The sequence below is a fragment of the Geotrypetes seraphini genome, chromosome 6 (genome assembly GCF_902459505.1).
Source record: "Geotrypetes seraphini chromosome 6, aGeoSer1.1, whole genome shotgun sequence".
Classification (NCBI taxonomy): Eukaryota; Metazoa; Chordata; class Amphibia; order Gymnophiona; family Dermophiidae; genus Geotrypetes; species Geotrypetes seraphini.
In genome coordinates this window covers 164,139,804-164,162,237 of record NC_047089.1, presented here as the reverse complement: position 1 = coordinate 164,162,237, position 22,434 = coordinate 164,139,804, and the positions used below count along the sequence as shown (strand labels likewise).

The following is a 22,434-nucleotide window of genomic DNA, read 5'->3' as shown; positions in this document are numbered from 1 at the left end:
TCCCAAAAGCAGCAACACAAAATAATTTTACCATGGCATATACCAACCTGGGGCACTGATATACTGCTGGTTAGTGCAGTGATTCCCAACCCTGTCCTGGAGGAACACCAGGCCAATCGGGTTTTCAGGCTAGCCCTAATGAATATGCATGAGAGAGATTTGCATATGATGGAAGTGATAGGCATGCAAATTTGCTTCATGCATATTCATTAGGGCTAGCCTGAAAACCCAATTGGCCTGGTGTTCCTCCAGGACAGGGTTGGGAACCACTGGGTTAGTGAATCCTGTGGTAAATTTTCACACAGTAAAAATAAAACACAACAATGAGCTGTTTTACCACAAAAAGTAAATAGAAGCCTAAAATCTATCAAACTCTTATCCTCATTGAATTATATAGCTTAAAAAGTGTCCACAGCTAACTACTATAATCAGGAAAGAGAAAAATGTATTGATGCCACTTTGCACAAAGGGGGTCCTTTTACTAAGGCTGAAGCAGGCTCTAGTACAGGGGTAGGGAACTCCAGTCCTCGAGAGCCGTATTCCAGTCAGGTTTTCAGGATTTCACCCAATGAATATGCATGAGATCTATTTGCATGCACTGCTTTCAATGCATATTCATTGGGAAATCCTGAAAACCTGACTGGAATACAGCTCTCGAGGACCGGAGTTCCCTAATCCTGCTCTAGTACATGCTTACCACAGCTTAAAAGGTCTTACCATGGAACGCTCTTGGGCATCCTGCAGTAAGTTTCCAATCTGCACATGCTAAATATTTTTTTAGCATGGAGGAGATGTGTCGGGAAGCGAAGAATGGCTGTTTCAGCGTATCCACATTATCACATTCTAACTGATTGGTGCAGCAATTACAGTAATTTATTGCCTATAAAAAAGATGTCAGTAAGCCTAATATTTTTAATAGACCACTTACGAATGATTACTGTAGTGCATGGCTATTAAAGGCAAAAAAGAGAAAATTGACCATTTTACTACTGTGGAATTAGCGCACAGGGAAAACCCACATAAGAGCACGCTACGGCCTCTTTCTACCCAGTGGCGTACCGACAAGCTTAGTAAAGGACCCCCAAGAAAGTTATCGGTGGAGTGTTTTAAGTATACTCCTGAGAATGCAGGTTTAGAGTTAATATATTTTTATCCCTGAAAAAAGAGGACATAGACCCCGGCTCCGACTTCACCCTGACTCTGGCCCAGCCCCCCAGAAGCTGGTTTGGCAGGGCCGGCTTACAAGGAATCCAGTGGCTCTTCTCCTCTTACTTCTTCAGCGCTGCAGTTCTGTTTTCTTTGGGCCTCCGGCAGCTCAGTGATGTGAGCCTACTGCCAACAGCCCGTTGCGGAAGCTACCTCTCTGCAGGTCTCACCTCTGTGCTGCAAAGATGCAGCTTCCAGGGCAGGCCGACAGCAGCAGGCTCAAATCGCAGAGCTGCCGGCAGGTCGAAGAAAAATAGAATTGCAGTGCCGAGGAGGTAAGAGGGAGGGAGAGCCACTGGATCCTTTGTAAGCTAGCCCTCCCAACACCGGGGCAGATTCCATAATTTTAAAAACCTGTCCAAATGTCTGTAATAATCCTCTAAAAAGAGGACATGCCTGGGCTTTCCTGAACGTATGGTAACCCTATGCAGTTGGCTTGAGCAAAGGACTTTCTGAGAGCTCCCTGTTAATCTTTATAGGGTTGATGGAAAAGCCTTACATAGAGATGAGTCCTCCATTGCTGTTTTTTGGTATCCCACTTATGCTCTGTTCTGAGGCAATAGTGTTAGATTCAGACACATGCCAAAAAAAAAGCCCTAACAACAGCTGGTGAAAGGATCAAAATACTTTCCAGAAATAAAGGAAAACACGTTCTTATAATGTGCATTAGAAATGGGGCCCCAGTAATCAGGTTCCACGGGATAGTTTTCGCTGGAACTGTCCAATTCATCTCCATGTGATAAATCTCTCTTCTATTCATTTATCTGAGGTTCAGAGGGTTTTACAGGCTTCCTGACATGGATTGTCCATCTGCTTCACAGAAAATTTAATGTTTTGGTTAGAGCCATGTAGACATAGCACTTTCAGACTCAAGGCCAAGGTTGACAACTACAGTGCTCAAGGGCCAAAACTCAGTTGAATTTTCAAGATTGCCATGGGTGAATATCCCCGAGGTCTCTATGCATAAAATGGAGGCAGTATATGCAAATCAATATCATGCATATTCATTGTGGAAATCTTGAAAATCCAATTGGGTTGTGGCCCTCAAGGACCGTGATTGCCAACCCATGCTCTACGCTGTATTCCACCCTTAGTGTAAGCTATAATGATCCGCTGATTTCTGTGTCACGACACCTGCTCTGTCTCTCAGATCTTAAGAAAAGGAAGGTAGTAATAAGGCCGGGCTCTGATAGAAATAGGACACATTCAGCCAGACATGTTTTCCCCCCAGAGGGAAAGGTTTGGAAGCTGTCTAAATTACTAAACCGTGAGGTATGTTTGGGATCCTGTTTAAATGCAAGATGTGATGTACTGTAACTCCAAAAATGTTATTCTTAAAACTGGTTAAGATAGGCAATAGATTTTTGTTTTTGCAAGATGAGATGAAAGTTGTCTTCTGTTTGTGAGATCTTATGAGGGGTGGATGAAAGGTATCTCAGCCCAACCAACAAAGTTGGGGGGCAAGTCTTCATCGAGGGCTATACACTTAGTCCAGGGATTTTCCTCTTTTTCTTTCGGTCAGAAAAAATACGGAATGAGAAAAGTGGGAAAATCACTAGACTAAAGGGGGAAAATTCTGTATAGGAGGCTGGTCAATCACACACCAGCGTCCTTTATAGAATTGCATCATTCCTAACAGACAGATACCTAACCCCACCTAACCACCTTGATTCTCTAACTGGTGTCCATGTACACAGGGCGCTGGTTAGAGAATCATGTGGGCCGCTGAGCTGATCGTGGCAAGGAAATCTACCTGCTGCAATCAGATCAGCCATCTGCGGCAGGAAACCCCTCAGCTGCGAAGTTGGCCGGCAGTGGGATGCCTAGTCCCTTCTGCCGCCACCTCCCCGAGGCATTCCTCCCCGGTAGAGGGAGGCCCAACCCTCCTCCTCCCATGGAGGGTGGCCTAAGGGATCTGGCCAATCTTAGTCTTAGGCCACTTCCAGTGCATCCCAGAATGCATTGGAAGGGAGGCCTAAGAATTAGTCGCCTGGGCCAATCAGGATTTTATGCCCCTCCTAGGTGCATCCCAGGATGCACCAGGAAGGGGAAGGCCCGCCATTCTGTGGAGGTGGGCCTTCCAGCTGTAGGGAGTAAGCATCCTTCCGACTGGTCATCAAGAAATAGATATGGGGAGTCCAGTTGGGGCTTGGGGGTGGATGCATGTCTTCAGGGAGGATTCCAGCAGGAGGGAGTGGTCATCCTTCCTGCTGGTGATCTTCGGGGGGAGGGGGGTCAGCAGGAGGGAGTGGACATCCCTCCTGCCGGGGAATGCCTCAGGGGGTGGCGGCAGGGAGGAATTGGGCACACTATTCTGTAGCGGACATTCAGGGGTTTCTGGCAGGAGGGACATGGGCATCCCTCCTGCTGGGGGGATGCCTCAGGGGGTGGCAGCAGGAGGAATTGGGCACTCCTCCTGCTGCTTGACATTCGTGGGGGGGGCTTTGGAGATTCCAGCAGGAGGGAGTGGGCATTCCTTCTGCCGGCCGATCTCATGAGTGGGGATGGGTTCCCTGCTGCAAACCACTAAACTGATCGTGGCAGGGAGATTACCTCGCTGCGGTCAACTCAGCGGCCACGTCTATTTGAAATATAGACCAGCATTTTGCTTGGCTGCCTACATTTCAGGCGCCTATCACAGCCCTAGGGAGATGCCTAGGGCCGCCCAAGGCCACTTGTGGGCCAAACCACATCGCCTAGCCTTGGGCGAGCTTAGGTAGCCCAATGCGTCTCCCTAGTCTGGCAAAAACATCTACAACACCTCGGGGTTGTGAAAATGCGGCCTGTCCTCAGGTATTTATTTTTTAAAAACATGCGTCCCAATTGGCTGGTTAGACAGCGGTAAGACGCCTACCACCGCCTACAAGCGAGATGCCGTTTATAGAATTTGCCCCTAAGTGTATAGCCCCTAAGTGTATAGCCCCTAAGTGTATAGCCCCTAAGTGTATACTGCCCCATCTTTGTTGGTTGGACCGAGAACTTTTCAGCGGCCCGTCATTAAATGTTTAAGAGGCACCATGTGATCCAATAATCTACTCAGCATCTCTATTATGATTTTGATTTTGGCACAAATATATAATTAAACCCACAAAATTTTCCTAGCTAGTATCCATTACAGCAAGCCTTTCTTATGTCAAATTTATATTGGGTAATGGCAATGCTGTCTTATGCTGAACATTAAGTCTGCATTTTCTAGGGTTCAAGCGCATTCTTTGAAGAAAAAGGAGAAGAAGGAATAATGGGTTTTCCAGGACAAAGGGTATGTACTTCCAGTTACTCACACAAAGAAATTACAGAAAATGAGAAAAGCATCTTCACTGGAGAAGCAAAGGTTTAAAAATTAAACCAAATAAACATGAAGTTTCTCATATAGGAGCTAGCCTTTGTTCCACATTAGCCATGCACAAGTATATACTATTATAAATTCATGTGTAAATGTGGGATCCTGGATTACAGAATTACTCTACACATGGCATCCATAAAACATACAAGTCCCTTAGAATATCATCCTGAATACATCTAGATGACATAAAAATCATGCTAGTTATTATAGGCAGCTTCCCTCAGATAATCTAATATAATAAAACGCTAGGCCGCGCATGCGCACTTCCATCTGCGTGCGCCGGTTTTCTGTGAGCTGTAGGGCACCGCAGATAGGATTGCGCATGCGCACGAAGCTCTCTCTCTCCCTCCCCCCAAGGTGGATGTTGGCCTCGGCGGCCCGAGGCGGATGTCGGCTGCGGCGGCTGCTGGCCGCCCGAAGCTCGTTCTCTCTCTTCCTCCCCCCCCCCCAAGGCAGATGTCGGCCGCGGCGGCTGCAGGCCGCAGCAGCCAAACCCGGAAAGCATTTTAACATAAGTAGGGCATGGAGTTCAGGAGGAAGGTATGGGGGGGAGGAAAATACTGCACAGGGAAGTGGGGTGGGAGGGAAATGCTGCAACACACGGAAATGGAGGGGCAGAAAAGGGGTTGATGGACAGGGGAAGAGGTGCTGATGAACAGGGAGGGGGTCAGAAAAATGAAGACAGGCCTACTGCTGGACAGGGGGAGCAGGAAGGAGGTGATGATGGACAGGGGGATGTAAAACAAAGGGAGAAGGGCTTCTGCTGGATAAGGTGAGTCAGTGATGGGATGGTGGAGGACACAGGGGAGGTAAAAGGAAGGGAGAATGGACAGGGGGAGCAGGCAAGGGGTGGTAGTGGACAGCCAAGGAAAAAAAAAAAAAAGACAGACAGAAATACAGAAAGCGGCTAAGGAGAGAGAAAAAAAAATAAAGACAGACACACACACATATATTCTAGCATCCATTAATGTAACGGGCTATAAGACTAGTTTAACCATAATTGTCAATGAGCTTCTAAAAGACATTAATTTTGTCACATTTCAAGCATTAGGATGAGTTTGGAAGTAAATTTGAGAAGCTGAGGAAGGGCCCTTTCCAGTCAAAGCATGAATAAACAGAAACAGATTATGTAGATATTAACTTGCAAGAGAAAAAAAAAGAAGACAAGCACATTTAGAGGTTCTCTAAAGTTTTAGGGTCAGGCCCTTTGCAGTGTGGTGCAGAAGCCTTCAGACCTTCAGTTCACAGGGTCCGCAAGAAGTCATGAAGTTGGTGTGGCAAAGTCCATCTCATAAGTGACAAATAACTGCTCTGCCAGCCAAAGAGCAACACCGAGAGTAGATTTCGGAGGAATTGCCTCTCATGGCTCGCAAAAGATCATGTTTCCCCTGGACATGCCCTCTGGGGTTCACAAAGGAAAACATAGATTTTTTAAAGCATATTTAGAAAATTAAGTCTTATTGGTTTGCCTGGCCTGGGACATAAAATCTCCTCTAAATTGGTAAAAGAAAAATGAGACACTGGGTTCCAGATGTTCTAATAAAGAGGCTCCCAAAGCTCTCCTGGGGAAACTCTAGTCAATCAAATATTCAGGATAGCCACAATAAAAATGCATGAGATACTTTTGCATGCATCTCTGTCTTGTGCATATTCATCATGGATACATTGATTTGTATTTATAGACCACTCTTCACTAAAACATCATAGCGGTTTACAATAATAAAACCAAAAAGGAAAAGAATTCCATTATCATAAGAAAAGATAAATATCAAACTTAAAATATAACATTAAAAAAATGTAGAAAAATTTAAAATATAAAGGCTGCGACTGGAGAATCCCTCCCAAGGTATCTATCTAGAATAATGTTAATTATCCTATAGAATAAAATTCTGTCTAAGGAAATGCTAAGCCGAAAAGATAAGTTTTTAATAGATTTCTAAATTTAATATATAAATGTTCACTACAAAAATCTGATTGGCCAGGGATCTTGTGGGACAAGATTTTGGAACCTCTCTTCTATATGCTTTTACCATATATAAATTGAGTAGAACCCATTAGTAGTTCAGTTGATACATTTCAGTGCTATGGAAAAATTGCTGATCCTTGTGTTTGGCAGTTGGGATGGAATTTGTTTGCACCATAATGTAGATTTCTCTCTCAAAGATACTTCCACTATTAATCATTTCACTGACCATCAAAACACAGAAGAGACAGTCCCTGCTCAAAAGAGCTTACAATCTAGATAAAACAGACAAACTGGGCAACAAGGTGCATCAATACGCTAGCTGTTAAGAATTGTTTATGTAACTCACAGAGGATCGAGGGCTAGAAATAGTTTAAGTCAGTGTCTCGCAAACTTTCCGGCTGGCAGCACACTAAATCCAATGCCCCGGCCGGAAGGCACCCGGAAGTGCATGGACGTCGATGCGATGGCGTCATGCGCATGCACGGAGGCCCATCTGGCTGCGACCCTCTTCGGTGGAGGGATCCGGGAGGTGCGGGGAGAGGAGGAGAGATGCCAGCCAGTAGGAGAGTCATCTGTGCCAGCTGACTTCCTACAGGACGTGCCGTGAAAGACACGTCCTGTAGGCAGTCAGCCAGCGTGGATGGCTCTCCTCGCCAGTGTGTCGTGGCACACCTGAAATCTCGAGGTACACTCATGTGCCACGGCATACAGTTTGCAACACACTGGTTTAAGTAAATAAAAATAAAAAGGTTGCTATTAATGAACCTGTGGTCATTTTCCTGTAAAAAGTGGTAACTGTGTCAGCACCATGCAATGAGCAACCTTCATGAAGTTATAATTTTTTCTGAGATCCTCCTCTTTTTTTTTTTTTTTTGCAATCATAGGTACTGTGCATGATTCATTGTGCCTTGCAATTTTCAGTGCTTGGTCACCCCTACAAATAATAATTAATGCTTATAATTTCAGGGTCTGCCTGGTATCAATGGGACTCCAGGAACTCTAGGGCGAAAAGTAAGCAAAACACAGATTAATAAAAGCGCAATAATGTTTTGTAATTATAGTCCTTACCTGTTCAGTGAAAAACAGTATTTGACAATAAGCTGTGAAATCATCTGCTTCCGATAATATGTTCTATTATGCTAGATCTGGGGTTCTCAACACAGTCCTTGGAACACAAAAGTTCTAGGCAGTTTATACTAAAAAGAGCTGGACAATCAGTGAAATACAATACAGTAAAAAGGAGGTATTGATGCCCCTGTATAAGACTTTGGTGAGACCTCATTTAGCCTATTGTGTACAATTCTGGAGGCCGCACCTTCAAAAAGATATTAAAAGAATGGAGTCGGTCCAGAGGAAGGATACTAAAATGGTATGTGGTCTTCATCATAAGGCGTATGGGGACAGACTTAAAGATATCAATCTGTATACTTTGGCGGAAAGGCGGGAGAGGGGAGATATGATAGAGATGTTTAAATATCTACGTAATGTAAATACGCATGAGTTGAGTCTCTTTAATTTGAAAGGAAACTCTGCAATGAGAGGGCATAGGATGAAATTAAGAAGTGATAAGCTCAGAAGTAATCTAAGGAAATACTTTTGTATAGAAAGGGTGGTAGGTGCAGAAGGGGTGGTAGAGACAGACTGTGTCTAAATTCAAAAGGGCCTGTGATAAGCACGTGGGATCTCTCGGAGAGAGAAAGAGATAATGGTTACTGCGGATGGGCAGACTAGATGGGCCATTTGGCCTTTATCTGCCATTATCTGCCATCATGTTTCTATGATTCTAAGTTTGTTTGTTTTTACTATTGTGCTGAAATGGGTTAAAGATTCCATTTAAAACCTATGTTACAGCCCTTCAAGGCAATTTATAATTGAGTCAAAGCAGGTTTTTCAAGAGCTTCCCAGGATGAGCACATGATAACTCAGCACACTGGTCTATTACAGTTTTTCCAAATAAGAAATTCAGGACTCCTTTTTGCAAAACCACGTTAGGCTTTTTAATCACCGGCCGCAGCAGTATTAGCTCCAATGCTTATAGAATTCCTATAAGCGTCAGAGCTAATACCGCCGTGGCCAGTGATAAAAAAGCCTAACGCGGCTTCATAAAAAAAGGGGGGGGGGGGTGATTTTGTTGTACCTAGTTATTGCCACTATTTTGGCTAAAAAATCTGAAACACACCGGTTTGTTGGCTTATTCTATGCAAAGTGAATATAAACAGCGCTCAGCTTCAGTCTGTGTTATATAGGATTGAAGTTAATAACCTTATCTAAACTATTGCTACATGTATTGACAAGTAGCATTTTAGTCTGCTCTTACTTAAGAAATAAGGGATTTTTTAATATCCTTGAGTTGTAAGGGGTTTTTCCCACTTCTAAAAACTGACAGTCTTTCTTTTGTTTGTCTTATTTTAGGGTTCACCAGGACCTGATGGTTTTCCAGGTGTGCCTGGTTTGAATGGAATGAAGGTATTTATCTATGTTAAGTCTCACCTAGAGACCACATGTGGAAATTAACAGATGCTGATATCAGATCTTCTTAGAGTTATGTGTAGCTTTGTGAGGCTACAAACATTTAATGATTTGAAGTGGTTTTAAATTGACATTTGTACTGAGTCAAAGAGATAAAAATTCATGCATAAATACTTCCAGTGTAGTAAAAATTAGACTAATGATCCATTGTTTTAAATTGTCTTTAATTTGGTGAACTTCAGGATTAGGTACCAGTCTCTCCTCCTTACCGAATGCAGTTCTGGAAGCTAAGCCAAACCTTTAGAGTGGCATTTTAGAGAGGATGTACAAATTGGAACTGAGATTGGGACATGTCAAGTTCTGCTAAGATTTTAGAACAGGATTTGCCAACATAAGGTTACCAAATGTCCAGATTTCCATGGACATGTCCTCCTTTTGAGGATGGCTGGGTCTGGACGGTTTTTCGGTTCATAGACAAAGACCACTGTGTACTCCTGAGGTACGCCATTGAGATAATTTGCACGTTTAAATAATCTTAACAAATGGCATCATCTACAGCACATATTAATCTCATTATGAAGAGCATACAAATTTTGTATTTGTAGGTACTTTTATAACAAACATCAGGTTTGTAAACTTGCCATTACTTTTCAACTGTACTTTCCAAACATAAAATTCTTGCGCATGCAGTATTGTACATAATCCACAAGATGGCAGTATTCCCTGGAGTTGATGGATTCATAGTGATATTGGCCTTGGAAATGAGTCTTGTTTGAAATTTAGGACTCTCTTACCAAAACATCTCCTGCAGGGCATTCTCTAAATGGCAATGAAATTTAAGTGCTGGAAAAATCAGTATGGAGCATCGCTTATAGACTAGCGTTTGGAGCCCATTTCCATGCCTAAAGTTAGACACCGGTTTTTACGCCAGCTAAAACTCGGGGCTCTTTTTATCAAGCCACGCTAGCTGTTTAATACGCGTAATAACGCACGTTAAACCGCTGGCCGCACTAGCCGCTACCCGCCTCCTCTTGAGCAGGAGGTAGTATTTGGCCAACACGGGGGTTAGCGCGTGATGAAACGTCGCGCGCGTTAATCCCGCTTGTGCGGCTTGATAAAAGGAGCCCTTTTCTGACTATAGAAACATGTCGGGTCTGACTCCCGGGTTCAGCTGAGATAAGTATTGAACTGCTATTCATACGTATATATTTATCAGCGATATAAAATGAAAAACTATTTAAAAACTACCTACTATAAAGGCAACACATGCACTAACTACGTAAAATAAAAAACCAAATGTACATACAAGAAAATCAAATAGACAGCCAATGATGAAGTGCCACAACAAACTTCCCACAGTATAAAACTATTACAGTGGTGGAGAGGTGGGGCTGAGGCGTCTTTTTGAAAATAATACATTGATATTTCACAAATCCAGTATCTATTGAGAAAAGAGATATAGAATAATCACAGGTAGATGCATGCACAAATTTCAATTATTTCTAATTAACTTCAATAAATGTTAACAGCTATTTATTGCAATTAATTGCCTCATAAGCGAATCCATTTGTGTGCAGACCTTCAATCCACATGCACATTTCAGCACCATAGAATCCAGAGGAAAGCCTTTGGTAAATAGGCCCTATAATGCATAGGAAGTAAATGTTGTATGTTCTTATGGATAGATATATTTTTTCTCTTGGATCAGCAAATATTTTGTTATGGGCTATAATTTCTATATAGTAGCACTGCTAAAGATATTTTCTTATTTCTTGTTTTTTTACAGGTGCTCATTTTCAAACTCTGGAACCTGTGTATGTCTAAGTGCTTTGAAAATGAGCCACATAATGTCTCTTTATATTTCCAGATTATAGCTTAGTTTTGCAATATTACATGATTTTTTTTTTTGCCAGGATTAGTTAATGAGTAAATCAGAAATATACATAGAGGGGCATAATCGAAAGGGACATCTAAGTCCGTTTACGTCCATCTCGCAAGTCATCCAAAGTTAAAAAGAGCCTAAGACACATTTTTGAAAGATACGTCCAACTTTTTTTTACTTTTGAAAATCGTCTAATTATACGTCCTGCCAATCTGATCGTCCAAGCCACTAAATCATCTATCTTTATGCCACATTTCCGTCCAACCTTCCGTCCAAGTCCAAAACGCCTAGAACAAGCCCTGTTGGACGTGGGAGGGGTCTGCAAAGTGATGGACTGCACACCCAGACATGCCACCTAAATAGTGGGGTACTTTACAGGGTACTGCTGTGAACTTCACAAAAAGGGTGCCATGACTTCTCCTCACTACAGCTCCCTTATAGGTGATGGTGAGCCCCCCAAACCACCTCCAGAATCCCCTAGACCCACTTATCTGCCACCCCAATAGCCCTTATGGCTGCAGGAGCCACTTATATGCCAGTAAAAAAGGGTTTTGGGGGTGTATAGGGCAGTGCACATCTTTCAATATCAATGCAGTGATTACAGGGGCTTATGGGCATGGGTCCTCCTCTCTATGGGTCCCTAACCCACCCCAAGACGACTTAAGCTGCCTCTGGGCTGGATGACTAGGCTTTCCTATGCCAGGCGGCCAAGTGATGATGGTCTGGAGGCTGAAATTTAAAGTTGTGAATAAAATTTTTATGGGGGTGGGGGGGTTGGTGATCACTGGGGTAGTGTGTGGGGGTCTGTGTTATGTGTTTTCAGTTCTTATCTGGTGAGTTTAGGTGGGTTTTTGTGACTTAGACCATGTTTTACATGGTCTAAGTCACAACATCCAAGTTCCGTCTAAGCTCTGTTGTTACACTTTCGGTTATATATGCTGTACGACTAAGTCTAAGCCGGCCCACATCCCGCCCAACTCCTGCCCTCGACACGCCTCCAGAAATGCCCCGTTTAGCTTTGGACGTTGAGCGGCACTATGAAGGCCTAGGTCATTTAGAAAAATGTCCAAAACCCAGTTTTATTATCGGCGCTTAGACGTTTTTGAGAAATGTTCATCCAAGTGCTTACTTAGGCCGGTTTTTGGATGTTTTTCTCTTTCGATTATGAGCCCCATAGTGGACTAGATTCAGTAATAGCACCTAAATTGGGCATTAAAAAAATCCATACACTCCGAGTTGTGCACTATTCATAGAACAGTGCATAGAGCCAATTTCCATGCTAAACTGTGGGCACGAGGATTTACACTAGGTTTGCCCCTGACCCTCCCATTCCTCTCCCTTGGCCATGCCCCCTTTTTGAGTTGCACACAAATCCTAATTGAAGCCAATTCAGTGCAATAACTGGTTGTTGGTGTTCAGTTATGCTAGTTACCAACTTGTTCATTAAGATGCACAGTCAACTTGGGCATGCAATGTTGGGCACCTTGTATAGAATCCTGCAGGGATGCCCCAAGGATATCTGCCATCTTAAGCAAACTTTTAGCAATATGCCCCTCACAACCCCACCCAAGAAGGGGCAGCTCAAGGCCCTAACCCATGTTCAGCATTTTCCTCTTCCCTTCTCTGCCCTTATGTAGTGCAGCATCTCTCCCCTTCATTACTTCCCTCTGCCCAGGTATCCAGTACCAACTCTAAGGTATTTAGCATCTCACTTTTCCTATCTTCCCTCCCTGAAGTGTCCAACCACTCTGTGTCCTTCCATCCCTCTCTTCCGTTCTTATTATCCCAACTTCCTCTCCCCCAAAGTGTCCAGCATCTCTCTTTACCTATCTCCCCTTCTTTCCCCAAGGTATATGCCATCTCTTGACCCCTTCCTCTTCTCTTCCCCTTCCTTCACAAAGGTGCTGCTGGGGCAGCACCAGTCTATGACTAGTGCAGGAACCTTGAATATGCATACATATCAACCCGCTCCAAAAGAGGAAGTTACAGCCACAATGAGTCTTTTGAAGACTTACTGGCTAAATCAATGGTGCTCTCCCCCCCCCCCCACTCCCACCCCACTGCCACTAATTGTGCCACTGTGGGTGGTCAGGATGTCCCTAATTGCAAGGCCAGAGGAAGTTAAACTTTTTAAAGAGGTTTTCAGTTTCAGTTGGATAGAAATATGATTAAAGTTGCCTCCATAAAAATGACCCTCACTCCTCAGATTACTTATGTTCTGTCTATGCGTCCCTCCCTCTGCAAAATGTCTCTGTTCCATTGGCTTAATAAGAAAATTTCTGAATTCATTTGGAAAAACAAAAAGCCTCGTATCGCTCTTGCCAAACTGAGAGCTTCAAGAGATAATGGTGGTTTGAATGTGCCAGACTTCCATTTGTATCATATTGCTTCCTTTGCCAAATATAGAGCTCATTGGGTTATAGATCAGTCTTTATAGGACCACCACCCCCCTCCCAACATGGCTGGAAATGGAGAAATTCATAAGTCATCCTTGCCCAGTGCATGCCTTTTGTACTATGAGTATCCCTAAACACCTTAAAAGATTTGAACTTTTGAGTGCAATGCAGAATGCCATTCGTAATCTGGATAAAATGGCTGATGTGTCTCTTTACAGTAGTACTTGTATGTCTATTTGGAATAATGTAAAACTTAAACATAATGGAAAGACCTTCTTCTGGAAGAAATGGCAAAAGACCGGAATCTGGTATGTACACCAGTTGTTTAGCAATGATTCTTTAATCTCCTTTCCATCACTTTGTGTTCAGTTCCCAGCGCTATGGAATTGTGAAGCTCAATGGATATTACTAACTTCTGTTATTAAATCCATTGTCTGGTCCTCTGAATCTGATATTAAACGATCTACTCTTAATCAGTGGTATGATTTGGTCCACTCTCATGGAAGAGCTGTTTCTATTTTCTATCGCATTATGTAGGATCATCGATATCTTTTTTCTACTCAAGCCATGACCCAATGGTGTAATATGCTGTCTATTCCTGTATCAGCTATAAACTGGAAAACATTCTGGACCCAAACCAATCGCCCACTTCTTTTTTCAAGAGTTGCTCAATCCTTATATTTTGTTATTTGGCAGGCTGTATGGACCCTCTTCCATATGTGGAAGGCTAAACTGAGACCGGACCCAAAACGTTGGCACTGCGATACCGCAGAAGGTACTTTGGACCTTATGCTGTTTCATTGCTCCCTTCTACAGCCTTTTTGGTCTCACATTTGGAATACTATCCTTGGATATAGTAATACTATAGTCTCAACATACATGCTTTTCTAATTCAGAATGCCCTCCAAAACTGATTGACTCTATGTTTGCAACAGCTCTCATGCATATCCTCAAAAACTGGAAATCAGCCTCCCTTTTAGACTACACTTTCTGGTGGAATTCACTTGGACTCCCTGCTAGGCTCTGTACTCTGTCCACCCCCCCTCCCCCTTCTGGTGGTCTAGTGGTAGGCCAGGGCAGGGCACAGAGCAGGCAGGCCTAGTGGCCTAGTGACAGGCAGGCAGGCAGGCCTAGTGACAGGTAGGCAGGCCTAGTGACAGGTAGGCAGGCCTAGTGACAAGCAGGCAGGCTTAGTGGCAGGCAGGCAGGCCCCACACACCCCCTGTACCTTAAATCATCCCCCATACCCTATTAGAGAAAAGGCCTGTTTCCTCAGCATGTTTTCCTGCCTCCCCACGTACATCACCATGGAAATTTCTTGATCAATATGTTAGTTTGTTGTGACTGACCATTTGTGTTTGTATATATTTTGCATTTGGTATTGTTTTTGAGCTAGTAGTAGGTGAGAGATAATTGTTGTTATTACGATTTCACTCTTTTGTTCCCTTATGTTAGGTTAAGTATCACTGCTGTCTCCATTCTATGAATATATTTGCTGTATTATTGAAAATCTCAATAAAAAATTTTGAACTGAAAAATAAGAAAAAGTTGGCTTTGCTTAAAAATCAATTATGTGTTTGTGTACTATTTTAGGTCATCTGAAATGTTTTAACATGCTTTGGGGTTTTTTTTATTTGTTGTTTTTTTTTTGTCATTTAGGGAGAACGTGGTGAAAAAGGTGTTGAAGGACCTGTGACTTACGCTGAACATGCAACACCCGCCAAAGGTAGTTTAATTTCAACTGTGTATCCTCTGTGATATTTATGATTTTAATGGGAACACAGTTAAGCCTGACTATTCACAGCAGTAACTCAAAAACAAGAAACAGGATGCTTAGAATGAGATACTGTGATTCTGTCTATTTCTCTATTTATGTAAAGGATATTTCTATCTTTCATTAGTCACCTTAAAACAAAAAAACTGCGTACTGAATACTTCTGATCGTTCAATAAACCTTTAAACGTGCTCTTAAGTGAACGCTCAGACCCACAACAATAACAATAATTCACGGAGCCAGTTGTAATAGAGACCATCATAGCATGTTCACCGTCTCTGCCACCAATTAACATAGAACATCCGTTCTATCCAATTTCAATAAACAATTGTTTGACAAAATTGTTACTTATCTGTCGTATGTGGTGGCAAGCCTTTTCCTTTCGCTTGGGATCTTAATGTGGTTCCCTGTGAGCCACTTATGTAGTTTCACTTGAAAAGTCATTTTCCTCATAGCCCTCACTTCTGCACATCAGGTGAGTGAACTTCAAGCCCTTGTATCGGATCATCCCTATACAAGGTTCTATCACAACAGGGTGGTCCTTCAAACATCCTTTAAGTAGTTTCAGAATTCTATCTCATCCAAGCCTGCCTGTTTTCTTTCCTAAGCCACACTCTCATTCTGGAGAAGAAGCCCTTAAAACTGCAAACATGCTCTGACATACTATCTGGACCATATTAAGCCACATAGAGGATCCTCCCTGCTCTTTGTCACCTTTCATCCTAATAGGCTAGGAGTTGCTGTATCCAAAAGAGCCATCTCCTCTTAGCTAGCAGACTGTATCTTCTTTGTGTGTATTCAAGCTGGGTTGACACTACAAGGCCATGTGAAAGCCCACAATGTATGGGCTATGGCTGCTTTGATGGCTCATTTTGACACTGAATCTATAGAAGAAATCTGCAAAACAACTATTTGGTCCTATACATTTACTTCTCACTACTGTTTACATCACAACTCCAGAAAAGACAAACAGTCTAGGCAAGCAGTTCTACAACATCTATTCTCTACTTAAAACCAACTTTCCTTCAACCCTGTTGTGGAGGAGCGGCCTAGTGGTTAGAGCAGCTGTCTCAGCACCCTGAGGATATGAGTTCAATTCCCACTGCAGCTCCTTGTGACTCTGGGCAAGTCAATTAACACTTAGGGCTCCTTTTACTAAACTGCATTAGGGCATTAACGCATGGAATAGTGCGCATTACAATGCCCCGCGCACTAGACGCTAACGCCAGCATTGTGCTGGCATTAGTTCTAGCCGCGGAGCGTGGGGTTAGCATGTGCTAATCTGCTGCGTGCGCTAAAAACGCTAGCGCACCTTAGTAAAAGGAGCCCTTAATTGCCCCAGGTACAAAATAAGTACCTATCAAAAATATGTAAACTGCTTTGATTGTGTAACACAGAAAAAGCAGTGTATAAAGTCCCAGGTTCCTGTATATTCAATGTTTATCTAATTCCAGAAAACATTAAATTCCCACACAAGTAGAAAAAATCCAAATAAAGAAAACTCTTGTTCCAAAATAAAAAATAAAAAGGCACTGAAAACACTAAGGGTTCCTTTTACTAAGGTGCGTTAGGGCATTAGCGCAAGGAGAAGCGTGCACTACAATGCCGCACACGCTAGACGCTAACGCCTCTATAGAGCTTGCGTTAGTATTTTCATCTATCGCTCGGTTTTGCACGTGCTAAAAACGCTAGCACACCTTAGTAAAAGGAGCCCTAAAATAATACTCCTTAAATACAGGAAAAGAGACATGAAAGAGCAAATTCTATAAGAAGCGCCCAAAAGTTAGGCGCCTAATTAGGCACTGTTCAAGTGAACTTGGGTGCTGTTGAATGAATCACGCTGAGCGGAACCTATTTGGGAGGCTCCCAAGAAATAGGCCAGCTCTAGGCACATCTAAAAGTTTGGCGCCTAGCTGGGTGCTTAAGCACGCTCAAGAGCAGCGATTCTGCGACAAGGCGCCTAACACGTAGCCACGCCCACGCCTAACGTGCATAGCGTCTAGTTTTTTGAAGGCCGCCTAAATTTTTAGAGGCGCCTTGTTGCAGATTTGTTTTTTCTTGATAGGCGCCTACGTTTCAATTATTGCTGATTAAAAAGCTTAATTTGAGCTTGTTACTCGATTTAGATAGGCTCTGAAAAGTCCCGAACTGTTTAGGACTCCCACTTCTAATCTATGATCATAATTCATAAAAAGAAATAGCAAATGCATAGCCCCTACTTACTGTTTTTTCTTCAGATGTTAAAGGAATAACAATTAAGACTGCTATAGTCTTCACCTGATCCAAAGATAAAGCTGCATGTTTTTGGGGTTTTTTTCCAGGTTCCATAGGTAATCCAGGCTTTCCAGGGCCTGTGGGACCCACAGGAGAGGAAGGAGACCGTGGAGATGAGGGGCTTCCTGGTCCAACTGGGCCACCAAGTCATTTTCCTGGTGAGACATATCTTATATACTTAAAATTTGATGGTAATTGATGATCTCTGAAACTCTTAATTTTGCAATGACTTTGCTTACTATGTCCTGCACAGTTCCTCAGACCTTCTCATAAGCCATTACAGTGGGTGGTTGCCTTTCAGATTATTACTTTAGGAATTCTTTGTGCTTCACTCTCAGATCACATGAGGGCTATTTCTCTTCAGATTGCCCAAAGTTAGCTGCCAGGATGTTACCGGCTAAGTATAATTGCCATTATAGAATACTAGCATAGGTCAGCATTTATATGCTGACATTTGAGCGTGGCCACTTACACCATTTCAATAGTTGGTGTAAATGTCCACAACTAAATGTTACAGTTGCGTGCCTAACTGTCGGCATTCTATAAGCTTAGCATGTAAGTGCAGGGCACATTCTTGACCTATCCATGCCTCTTTTTGGCGCTTCTTTTGGATGAAGAGAAGCCGACAAGTTCATAACTGTCCCCTGAGGAAGGCGATAGCATCGCCGAAACTCGGGACTTTGACTTTGGAACTTTGACCTTTGACATTTTGCTTGTTTTAAAACTTTTGATACAAACTGCTAATAAAGGAATTCCGACCACTTGGTTGGATTTGATATCTCCAGTGCCTCTTCTTGTTGGATTTGCTTTGCATCGAGGCTTGGTACCTTCTTTCCCCTTCCCCTATCCATGCCCTTGCCACTTCTGCATCCCTTTGCAATTACATGTTATAGAATTTGTGCACTAAAGTTATAGAATACTGACAAAGTACAATTACGTACATAAATGCAAATTAGTGCCAGTTAGCTCAAATTAACTCCATCACCGATAATTGGTTATACATACTTATCTTAATGACCGGTTAGCACCAAAGTGCAAGCCAGCTAAGTTAGAAGCGTTTTGGGGCTGGAGTCCAGTTAGCTCCCAATATGTAGAACTAACCGACTAGTGTTAGCACTAATGAATGGCTGGTTAGCTCTGAATATCAAGTTAACCAGGCATGCGCTAGCTGGCTTAATAAACAAAAAACAAACCAGATGTTCTATGCCAGCAACCAGATATGGCCAGCTTTGAATATCCAGGTTCATTGCCAGCGGCAGACATTAGCAGTACTGCCCACCACTGCCAATATTTGGAAGATTGTAACCAAGATGGTGGTCCTTTCCTGCTATTCAAGCATTCTGGAAAGAGGTGTAAGCTACTATATAAGCTTTATCAGAGATCTCAGTCCTAGCCACTACCTTGATAGTTGTTAGCAGCGAAAATTCCTAGAACAAATGTCAGGGACAATTAAGTTTAGCCCACTTTTTACTGTTAGCAGCTAGAATGCTTGATTTTGGAAAAAAGACTCTCCCTCTTCAAAGGAGAAATCACTGAAAAATGTATAGAAAATCTTTATTAAGGAGAGACTAACCTGGACATTAAAGGAAAAATAGCATTTCTTTTAGAAATTTTGGGCTCTCTTCCTTGTTTTTATGGGGGTCCAAGAAGGAGACATTATGATTGATGGATGTGGAAGGGGGTTCTTAGTGAGAAAATAGAAGTCTGAATAATAATGATAGAGTGGTATATGGAAGAGGGACTAGATGGTAGGTTTTCTGGGATTCAAAGATTCAATATTTGGTTTTGTAAACTGGACTGTTCATGTTAACTTGAAATGCCAAGGCTGGAAGACATCAGCTGGCATTCCTTGTTTTATGAACAAAAAGGAGAGATTTTTATCTCTTTAATCATTGTTGTGTGCTGTATGGCCTTCTGTCAAACCCTATTTAAATTTGAAGCAAAAATACCTGACACACAAAAAAAGTAAATAGCTGGCACCCTATTAGTCTGTTTTTCACCACTCATGATTTCGTAAACCTGTATCATCGTATCATCTTCCGACTGCTTTTCTCCAAACCGACAAGTCCCAAGGTATTTAGATTGATGAGCTGTGTCCTGGTGGGGGAAAGTGAGAGAGAGAGGAAGTCCTTTTATTGATGGCTCCCTGTCAATCATGATTTCCTCTTGTGCTCCATATCTCCAGTAGTTCACAATCATTCGCACACGGGACAAAGCCGCGCCGACATTTGAGCCCAGACAATTGGGCGTAAGACTCCAGCGTGCTGCCGGAAAAGTTAATTTTATTAAAGAGCTCTGACGGGGGTTTGAGGGGGAACCCCCCAGTTTACTTAATAGTGTTAGTGCTGCCTTTGGGGGGGCTTGGGGGGTTGGAACCCCCTATTATAGAGGAAACTTAACTTTTTCCTCATTTTTAAGGAAAAAGTTAAGTTTTCTGTATAATGTGGGGAGTTGCACCCCTCACACACACCCCAACGGCAGTGCGAACAGTATTAAGTAAAGTGGGGCCCCACACTCCCCATCGGAGCTCTTTAAAATTAACTTTTACAGCAGCGCGCTGGAGTCTTGCGCACAATTGTCTCGGCTGAAATGTCGGTGCGGCTTTGTCCGGCGCGCTTTTGTCCCATCACCATTTCCAGTTTGGCGCCAGGTTACCTATCCTCCCAATTTAAGTTACTTAAGTCGAATAAAAATACCCAAAATAATTGTTTGTTCATGTATCCATCTTTAAAAGCTTTTCGTTATAAGAGATTTTTAGATAAGACTTTTGCATTTCAGTTTGGAAAAATGAATTCCTGGTTAAGTATTCTGATTCAACAAGCACAATCATATTATGCTTTTAGAGAGTTATTAAAAACTTATCTGTTTGACAAGTTTGTAACTTGATTATTGTTGTATCTCTGTTTATATGTATGTTTCACTGATTGTACAGTCCTTTGTTGTGTATCGCCTGGAACTTATGGTTGGGCGGTATACAAGAATAAAAATTACTAGTCTTTAAGCCTGTTACATTAACGGGTGCTAGAATAGATGTGTCTGTCTGTCTGTCTTTCTTTCTTTCTTTCTCTCTCTCTCTTTGGTCGCTGTCTGTCTGTTTTTCTTTTTTTGCTGTCTCTCTCCTTGGCCATTGTATGTCTGTGTCTTTTTTTGCTGTCTGTCTCCTTGGCCGTTGTATGTCTGTCTGTCTCCTTGGCCACTGTCTGTCTGTCTTTTTTTCTGTGTGTGTCTCTCTCCTTGTCCGCTGTCTGTTTTTTCTTTCTTTCAATCTCTCTCCCTGGCCCCCTGTCCTTCAGTGTGTGTCTTTCACTCCCACCTACCTGTCTTTCAGTGTGTCAGTCTGTCAATGTCCCATCTGGTTTTGTTTTCTTTCAATCTCTGCCCCATCCTACCTTTTTTTTATCATGTGTTGTATTGGGAAGGGCAATCAGCACACAGTAACCGCTGCTGGATTAGGTTAAACCGCCACTCGAAGCAAATCATCATGCGCGCACGCCAAACGCGCATGCGTCGCACGCTTTACAATTTCTCTGCCGGCCATGGAGCTACAGATGCACGGAGCCATGAAAATTGAAGTGCGTATGCGCACTCCAGGATTATAAAATTCTGGAGAAAAGTTGTGACCAACTTGACTGGTTGAGTCTTTGAGGAGAGATAAAAGGACAAAAGAATGATGCCTGTACACTGATGGGCAGAGTGAAAATCAAGTAGGAGAGGAGTTATGAGGGACCTAAACTAAATATATTGTAACAGCAATGGTGACAGTGTAACACATTTCAGCACCATTAATTATACATACATCAGCATTGAATTATGTGTTAATTTAAATGCCAGCATGTAAATTAAAAAGGTGACTAACACCACTGAAAATTGCCCCCAGAATTTTTAGAGTCTAAACCTCAAAAATAAAATAAAAGGAGTCAGTATGCAAAAGCACCTATCTAAATAAGATCGCCTTCTCACCGGATAAATGTTTCTGACGGGGATATTCAAAGGCACTATTCAAATAGTGCTCCAGAGTATCCTTATGGACTGCTTCCAAACTATGTGGATAGTGCCACAATAACTGGATAGTGGCAATATTCAGGGTGCTAGCCAGATAATTGAGGAGATAAGGATGTCCTAAATTACCTGGATAAGTTATCCACAGACTGAATATTGGCATTATCCTGGTAAGTTCTGGCGCTGACTGCCTTATCCAGGTATTCAGCGCCAGCCACTATCAGATAGTTGCACTGAATATCCAAATATGTTTTAACTACTCAAATCAGTGTTTAAAAAAAATGCCGACCTCAGCAGCTGAATATTGACTAGAAATTCTTTACCTACCTGAGCTTCCTGAGATAAGAGAGTTTCAGGGATATCCACCCACTCCCCAATTTCAGTAATATAGTGGCTTCCTCCACCTTATAGGGTTTTAGGCTGGTAGAAACTGGAAACAAAAAAGTGTGTTAGTTAAATGAATTTTCTTATGCTAGCCTCTTTTTCCTGACAGCTATTTTAATGACAATATAATCAATAGGTTTGCTTTCATTGCTCTACAGATGCCAAGTCTTATCTGAGTAATCACTTTATCTTTTTGACTGTAGGTTTTCCTGGTGAGCCTGGTCGACATGGTGAAATGGGACCCAAAGGTTTCAAAGGAGAGCCAGGGTTTCCAGCTTTTCAGCCTGGTTTTCCTGGTCCTGATGGTCAGCCTGGTGCCACAGGACCTCCAGGGCCACCTGGACGTCCAAGTAAGTAGTTCAGATTCCTCAAAAATATTTATATGGGGGAAGGTAATTTTGTAATCAATTTGAGTGTGTGGAATATCTTTTCACACATTCAAGTTTGCACTTACAAAATTGTTCTGACATATACTGTACACTCATAAACGTAGGCACTATGAGAACATAGGCCCAGGTTCTATAAAAGATGGTACGCTAAGCCAGTCTTGGCATCTGACTTACTCTGGGTTAGCGGCGTAAGAGCATTTTACCACGGGCCAGCGAGGTAAATGTTCCACTCATCAGCCCGTGATAAAATGCTCTTACACTGCTTAGTAAAAGGAGCCCTTATTTATTTAAAAAGCTTAATTGGTACTTCATAATTGGCTAAAATTAAAATTAATTGGTTGGGAAGTGCCTT

The 22,434-nt window shown here is 42.5% G+C and overlaps 1 protein-coding gene across 3 annotated transcripts in view; it reads left to right on the top strand.

The window, feature by feature from the left end:
* The window catches only part of COL4A2 (collagen type IV alpha 2 chain), a 426,713-nt gene that overhangs the window by 297,139 nt on the left and 107,140 nt on the right, over positions 1-22,434 (top strand). For all 3 annotated transcript variants that reach the window (XM_033949645.1, XM_033949646.1, XM_033949644.1), the window contains exons 15-20: positions 4,403-4,465; positions 7,482-7,526; positions 8,928-8,981; positions 14,922-14,988; positions 17,358-17,468; positions 21,897-22,043. In XM_033949645.1, the coding sequence (XP_033805536.1) occupies positions 4,403-4,465; positions 7,482-7,526; positions 8,928-8,981; positions 14,922-14,988; positions 17,358-17,468; positions 21,897-22,043 (487 nt within the window). The remainder of the gene's footprint in view (positions 1-4,402; positions 4,466-7,481; positions 7,527-8,927; positions 8,982-14,921; positions 14,989-17,357; positions 17,469-21,896; positions 22,044-22,434) is intronic.